The sequence below is a fragment of the Nanorana parkeri genome, unplaced genomic scaffold (genome assembly GCF_000935625.1).
Source record: "Nanorana parkeri isolate BGI_ZX_2015 unplaced genomic scaffold, ASM93562v1 scaffold468, whole genome shotgun sequence".
Lineage (NCBI taxonomy): Eukaryota > Metazoa > Chordata > Amphibia > Anura > Dicroglossidae > Nanorana > Nanorana parkeri.
Genome location: NW_017306736.1, coordinates 477656 through 484934, shown reverse-complemented (window position 1 = coordinate 484934; position 7279 = coordinate 477656). Strand labels below are relative to the sequence as shown.

General features: G+C 43.9%; 1 protein-coding gene across 1 annotated transcript in view; it reads left to right on the top strand.

The window, feature by feature from the left end:
* The first annotated feature begins 2112 nt into the window (after positions 1 to 2112).
* Positions 2113 to 7279, top strand: part of LOC108790369 (uncharacterized protein C3orf18-like) — a 7504-nt gene continuing 2337 nt past the window's right edge. The window contains exons 1-3 of the mRNA XM_018560611.1: positions 2113 to 2247; positions 2446 to 2471; positions 6051 to 6150. Of these exons, the coding sequence (XP_018416113.1) occupies positions 2137 to 2247; positions 2446 to 2471; positions 6051 to 6150 (237 nt within the window). The 5' untranslated portion in view covers positions 2113 to 2136. The remainder of the gene's footprint in view (positions 2248 to 2445; positions 2472 to 6050; positions 6151 to 7279) is intronic.

Here is a 7279-nt window from a genome sequence, read left to right as displayed (position 1 = left end):
GTGAAAGTGAATGGATGCAGCCAGGAGTGCGCACGCCGGACAGACTCCATGGGGCATGAGGAGTCTGCTGGATAAGAGACTGGCACCGGCACAGGAGGGACTGTCTGAAACCACCACAGCAGTGGGGGGGGGGGGGAATAGCCTTTAACTATGGGGAATAGCCTTTAACTAATAACAAAAATGTATCTTATTTGTGTATCACTCAGCCGTAGATCCTCAAATCATCTCTGAATTGGTGCCGACACTGTCCTTCCTTCTGAAGGGTGGCTACTTTTGCTCCTCATGGTCCCTGTGTGTGTGTGTGTTGTCAAGTAGCCAACGCTCCAAGCTCACTCCTGTGATGGACTACAATCTCAATACAAATTAGTAAACGAAACGTGAGATTGTCGTCCGTCATGGGAGCGAGCTTGGAGCGGTGGCTACTTTTTAACGCAAGGTACTTGAATCCATTTTTAAGGTTTTAACTCCCTAATTTAGTGTCACTTCAACTTTTAAAGGTACACTGAGTATTAAATTCATACAGGGAAAACAGTCTACCTACATCAGGGGTGCCCACAATTTTTGTGTTAAGATCTACTTTTTGAATGACGAGCTACATGAGATCTACCAACGGAAAAAAAAACCTCACTCGCTCTCTCTCCCCTGGATGTCTCTCCTCTCTCCCCTGGCTGTCTCTGCTTGCTCTCTCCCCTGGCTGTCCCTCTGTGCTCGCTCTCTTTCCTGGCTGTCTCTCCCCGCTCTCTCTCCTGGATCACCTTGCTGTATTTTAGAACAGGCTGTGTAAACTAATATTCTTTGATGTAATACATAGCACTTCAACCTCCAGTATCCACCAGAAAGGTGTCGGGGAGCTTGGCTCAGCAGACTCAGGCTAAATAAATATACCAAAATGGAATAAAGGGGGCACCATTCACACCCTTCATGATTTACCAGCATCAGCTTTGAGAGCTACTGGTAGATCACGATCTACCTAATGGGCACCCCTGACCTACATGATATTATCAAGGCATTACTGCAACACATCAGTACAACTTGCTGCCTTTTGTTAGTAATCTGGTGGTCTGGGAACGATTTCCAAACGCATCCACTGTAGGCTTTATACACTGATCCAATTTCCTGCTGAGTTGTCTAATATTTGAGTAGTGTGTGGCCCTGTCAGGACCCAAGTGACAGGGCCACACACCAACCCAACTTACAATATGGGAGTACAGAGATATTCTCCAGTCAGTAGGCTGCTATAAGGGAAATGACCGCGCTGTATAGCTTATCTCTAACATACAAAAGTTAGACCAGTGTGTGGCAGAGATGTGTCCCACTCAAGTGGGACGGAATAATACATAATTTGGAAGATGGAACAACTCGCGTGCATGAATTTAACAGTTAATTTATAGTCTTCTTGATTCTGTCATTTTACAAAACAATATTGTCTTTGCTGATGGGAGAATGGAGATTCTGCTACTATATCAGTCATGTGCCATTGAAGAATGTCTGTACTTGGCTGGCCAAAACACATTACAATATTTCTTTCATTTCCCCCATCCATGCTAAACGGGGTGGATGTAGGAATGTTCCCTGCTAGCTATTGTATTCTGATAGCTGTACGCAGCTGTCAGAGTGTCCAGTCAGTGGCTGCAGCTGGCTTCACAAATGTTCAGCCGACAATTTTACACCCAGTACCTTTGCAAAAAGTTGAATGATTTAGAAAAATTTACTTTTGTCAATCCAAATAATGCCCACAGGGTTACCCATTGATCGCATTTTGGCTAATTCAACAGGAAACCGACAAAATTGGTATCCATGTATGGCCAGCTTTATCATGAGTATTGATACCTTTTGGTGAGGGCATACAGCTGTAACCAGAAGGCCAGAAGCTGCAACCATGTGTGGTTTTTCACACTATGACTTCCACATCTACTCAATCTTTATTATTTCAATAATCAATATCTTCTGTCAGTGCAATCAATAATTGTATTTAATCTACTAATAATAAATGATAGAATAGTGTTCTCATTACAAGTTATGATTCAAATGAAATATATATGATATCACTTTACAGAATTAATAGATAACGCATTTTTTTCCGTTTATGCCAGATTCTTGACAGTGTCACATTCTCGTTCTCACACCAATGCCACCATGAGTAACGCCACAGATTCTGGATCAAGTAATATTAATGCTGACTCTATGGGAGGCATAGTGCTGGTCCCTTTTTTCCTAATCACTTTACTTGGGGTAGTTGTTGCAGTGGTAAGTTTCAAAAACCTCTGAACGCTTCTACTGTATAGCAGATGTCCTGAGTGTGTGTTTTATACTCGTTACAAGCCCTGTATGCTACCTAAATTGCTATTGAACTGTTACCGCTGTTAGTCCATGTTTGTATTTGTACAGTGTGCATTCTTTTTTAAGTTGTTAACAGATTTTCATTTTGTGCTTTTCTGTTTATAGATCATGTATGTAAAGAAGAGGAAAAGGTATCTGTGCTGAACATTTATTATTTCATAGTTTTAGCCTATTTAGTTTTCCTTTATTTTGTTTGTCATTTTAGCTATAGTAACACTTGTGCGAAACTACAAGCAGTGGATCAGCTATTTGTCAACATTCACTGAGAACTATTCATTGTGTTGATGTAATATTTATTCTTCTAATTTGGACAGAATCTTCCTATTTCTATAGTGCAGATATCCGCAGACCTTAACCCAGGGGCGTAACTAGAAATCACAGGGCCCCATACCAAAATATTGTATGGGGCCCTGTGATTTCTAGTTATGCCACTGCACAGCCCACCTGACATCCCAAACAGCCCACCTGAGAGTGACCCTGCAGAGCCCGCCATAGACTCTCTATGGTGGGCTCTGCAGGGTCTCAGGTGGGCTGCACACCTCTTACCTGTCAGCCCTGATCCGCTGTCCGCCTCCATGGTCCGCCTCCATGGTCGCTTGCAGGCCCCGCCTCCTTCTGCCATCAGCCCGCCTCCTCCGCTTCTGACACCGGGCCCAGCCTTCCTCCTCCACAGCTGCTGGCTGTCACTAACTCAGCTGCGGCTGTGAGGAGGAACGCGCCGCTGCACAGATCACTGGCAGGTTGTCGGTGATCTCACAGCGACACGTTCATCCTCACACCCGCCAGTGACAGCCAGCAGCCTGAGATGCCATAGTGACCCAGGCGGCCCGCACGGTATCAGGGGGATGTCCTGGCCTGGCCCCCCCCCCCGTGCCCCATAGCAGCCGCCTGGGTCGCTATGGCGATTGTTACTCCACTGCCCTACCATACAGTATGTTTTTGATAACCAAGCAGGCTGCCAAGGAGGGACTATGCTTGGTCATGCTACTCGGATGCATTTATCCCTTTAACGTGGTGCTTCCAAATGCTTCTTTTTGCTTAACTTTTTCTTCCCAGAGGATATTTTTCTTCCTATTGCAAGCAGAGAGGTTTGGGCAGCTGCAGTGCAGTGCTATGTCGATAAAGATTATGCAGTATTCCACATGGACACATGTAGCAAGTGATGGTTTTAGTAGTTTTAAGAGCTTTGTCGTCTGCTATCTCATAACACATTGCTGTTATTACTTTCCAAATAAGGAGTAGCTCTTGTCATTTTAATGATTTTCTTTGCCAGATGAAAAAAACAAGTGTAAAGTCTAAAGACAAACCAGTTTTTTTGTAAAACATTTTGGATAGGGTAAGGAATGGTTAAAGAGACACTCACCTTGCCAATCATGGCAAGGTGACCGTGTCCATGGAGAGACCCTCCCTCTTCCCCCAACTGCCTTTATACTCTTCCTACCTGTGCGCCCTTGCTGTTCCTTACTCCTCCACATTTGACTCCACACTTCTAAATATGGAGGAACTTGTGATATGCTCTCCTGTGATAGTGCCAATGCCTAGCAGCCAAATGCTAAGCATGAATACTGACACGTCACTGGGGGAGTGCAAGGGAGCACAGGTGAGGTGAGTGTAAGTAGGTTGGGATATGCCCTTTTCAGAGACACTGTCCTTGACCTGCAACTGTCGGGTTTTTCATGTATATGTGTACAAATGTGGATATTTCCCTTCACGTTCTCACTTTTAGTGCCAATGACAGGGGTCTCCAAGACAAATTGAGAGTGAATCTCTATAAAGCTACCAACACACATTACAATCTGACTGTAGAATCTTTGTACAATTGCCTTAAGATTTACCTAAACTGTAATATGAGGAGCTAATTAACTATAAAATCAGGCACTACATAGTTGTTGGTAGACCTAAAGAAGATTGGTTAGATTGTAATGTGTGTGGTGAGCTTACCAGGAGTGTATGTATAAAGTCACTCGCACTCCAATAGAAGTTCAAGTCAAAAACGGTTTATTGACTCGATTGCTATCACATCATCTAGCGACGTTTCGGAACAACAGCGGTTCCTTCTTCAGGCAAACAGAGCTTACCAGGAGGACACGACAACCATACAACCTGAGAGGGGTTCTGACCCCTCCATATAAACCAAAAATGTTAAAAACTTGTCTTTAGATGCACTTTAATGTAAATGGTGATATCAGCTTGTGTTAAGGTTTTAAGTTTCTATGCATATCTTTTAATTATTCATATAAATTGGGGCCGCCATACTTGCTTATTACATATGGATACTTCTTTTGTTGTGCTTTGCTAATCCTCTTATTGCAGTGGAAGTATACAAAACGTGATTGTAAACCATGGAATCTGGAGAAGTTGCCAATAACATCCAATCAGCTTCACTTTTCCCTTTGTTCTGATAAGCTTTGAAAATAAACGATAGAAGCTGATTGGTTACTATGGGCAGCTGCTCCAGATTCTGTCTGCACCAGTTTAAATAAATCCCCCCCTACGTAATCAAGGCTCCCTTCTTGACAGGCATGAGGTACATTGTTACTCAAAATAATGTGTTTTGGTAATACTGTTATTTATCAAACTGACTTCAGACCATTTATTCACACCGGGACTGTGAGCATCACTGTCAATCATCATTTAAGCCCATAAGGTCCTATTGCTCTAAATAAATGCCACTAGGACTATTTAAAACCAGCTGCCTATGTAGTAGAGTCATGTGACAACATTGATAACACATAACAAAAATTATACAGTTTACCATATTTTGTCCATATGGTGCATTCCTGTGTATAGTATGTATATGAATGGAAATTAAAAGAGAACTATGGCCTAACCTTTTTTGGCAATAGTTCTCTTTAGGGTCACAGGAGGACATTTACCATGTCCTCCTGTGTCACAAAACTCATCAATAGAGCGCTACATGCTGACAGCGCAGAGCTACGCTGCGGCCGGGAAAGATCCCGACATTATTGTCAGGATCCGATCGGCAACCTAATTGAAAGCAGGCGCTGGCTCTGCCTCCTAAAGTGCCCGCCCCCAACCCCCATCTGTCCCTCCAATCAGCACTGGAGGAATAGAGAGGGGAGGGGGATCCCTGTGGGGAGTGGCAACTGACAGTCACCGCTCTCTGCAGGGAGAAGTTTGGGAACAGAGCATTCAGCAGTATGTGATTGCACAGTTCTCGATCTATGTAGCCGATGTGTGACCGCTTCAGTGTTTTTCTCCAGTGTAATTCTCCTTTAACCTCCTTGGCGGTATTCCCGAGTGTAGCTCGGGGTTACTTTTCCATACCCTGAGCTACACTCGGGAATATCCCACATTATTTACTTACCTTGTCCCTCGAGCCGTGCGGTGTCCTCCGGCCGGCGCCGGCATCTGTCTTCCGGGTTCCGTCCCTTGAGAGCTGACGCGTCGCATGGGGGTGGAACCGGCGGGAAATGCGAAAAAAAAAACCGGAAAAAACGAAGAAATAAAATAACAAAAAAAAATCTAAAAAAATTGCGACGAAAAAATTACGAAAATCAAAATAATCATACCGCCAGGGAGGTTAAAATTGACATTACATTACCATACATATTTAACAATTACTTTTATTTTGAGTACTGCATGTTGTATTCATCCTACATTATTGCTTTGGCTTTTACCAGTAGTTATCTTGTCCTCAAAAGTTAAGGGTATGTTTTAATCAAATATCATATATTTCTCTAACTTAGGGTGGACCGGCTTAGACATCATCTGCTTCCTCTATACAGCTATGATCCAGCAGAAGAAATACATGAAGCTGAACAGGAACTACTGGGTCAAGAGACTAAGGTCTGTGTTTTCTTTTCTCTGTCTGCACACTAAATATGCAAATACTCAACTTTGCAGCACATGTAGTGATGGATGGGTGATGTACCGGGGTGAATTGAACTGCATCAAATTTCACTTTGTTACATTTCAATAAAGTTGAAGAAAAAAAAAGGATAAACTTTGCAATGTAATGAAAGCATGGCATTTGTGGTAGTGCATGCTGCTGAAGTGCATGGAGCTTTAATGTCTAAGTGTCATGTGTTGTGAGATGACTAATAGAATTGCTGAACTAGGTTGTGAGACAAACTCATTTAGAAAGTAGTAGATAAAAGCAATTTTGTTGTGCAAAGTGAAGTAACCCAATTCAACCAATAACATTTCCCCCTAAGGGCTAGTTCACACCATCCTCAGTGCGTTGTGGCCGGAACACACTGGATCGCATTCTGACCGTCTCACTTTGTTTTAGGGCGGGAGGGGGCGTGGCAGTGCATTGAACTCAATAGCACCACATCCACGCCCTCCGGCCGCAATGCGGTTAGCCACACGGGAACGCGCATGCACTACTTTTTCTGACTGCACTGGAACGCAGGCACTTATGTGCCACACGTTCCCGTGCGGCCGATCACATTGCGGCCTGAAGGCGTGGCTGCGGTACCATTAAGTTCAATGCACCATCACGCTCCCTCCCGCCCCAAAACAAAGTGAGCCGGCCGGGGTTTTATCAAAGTTTGTGACTACGGTGACCCGGTCACACATTCCAACATAATCCCGCCCAGTTTTACAGCGGTGGAATGTGTGACTTGCCCATTAGGTCAAGCATTCCAACGCTTTGTCAGCTGTTCCAGGACAGATCGGCTGACTGCGCATGTGCAAGCGAACCGATCTGCATTACCTTATATGCCAGTGCGTTCAGGCCAGAACGCACGGAGGATGGTGTGAACTGGCCCTCAATCATGTAGCCAGATGTAAATCATGAGTAGTTAGAAAAGTAGAAGCTGCTCCCCTATTCTGATGCTATGGATTAGTGTATTTGACATCTTTTATTAAGTGAAAACAAATAGGCTGCTTGTACAATCTTTCATGCATTTCTCTCTAGAGAAGATATGCCAAACTCGTATTGAACTGAGGTGTCAACCAATGTACACTAAGT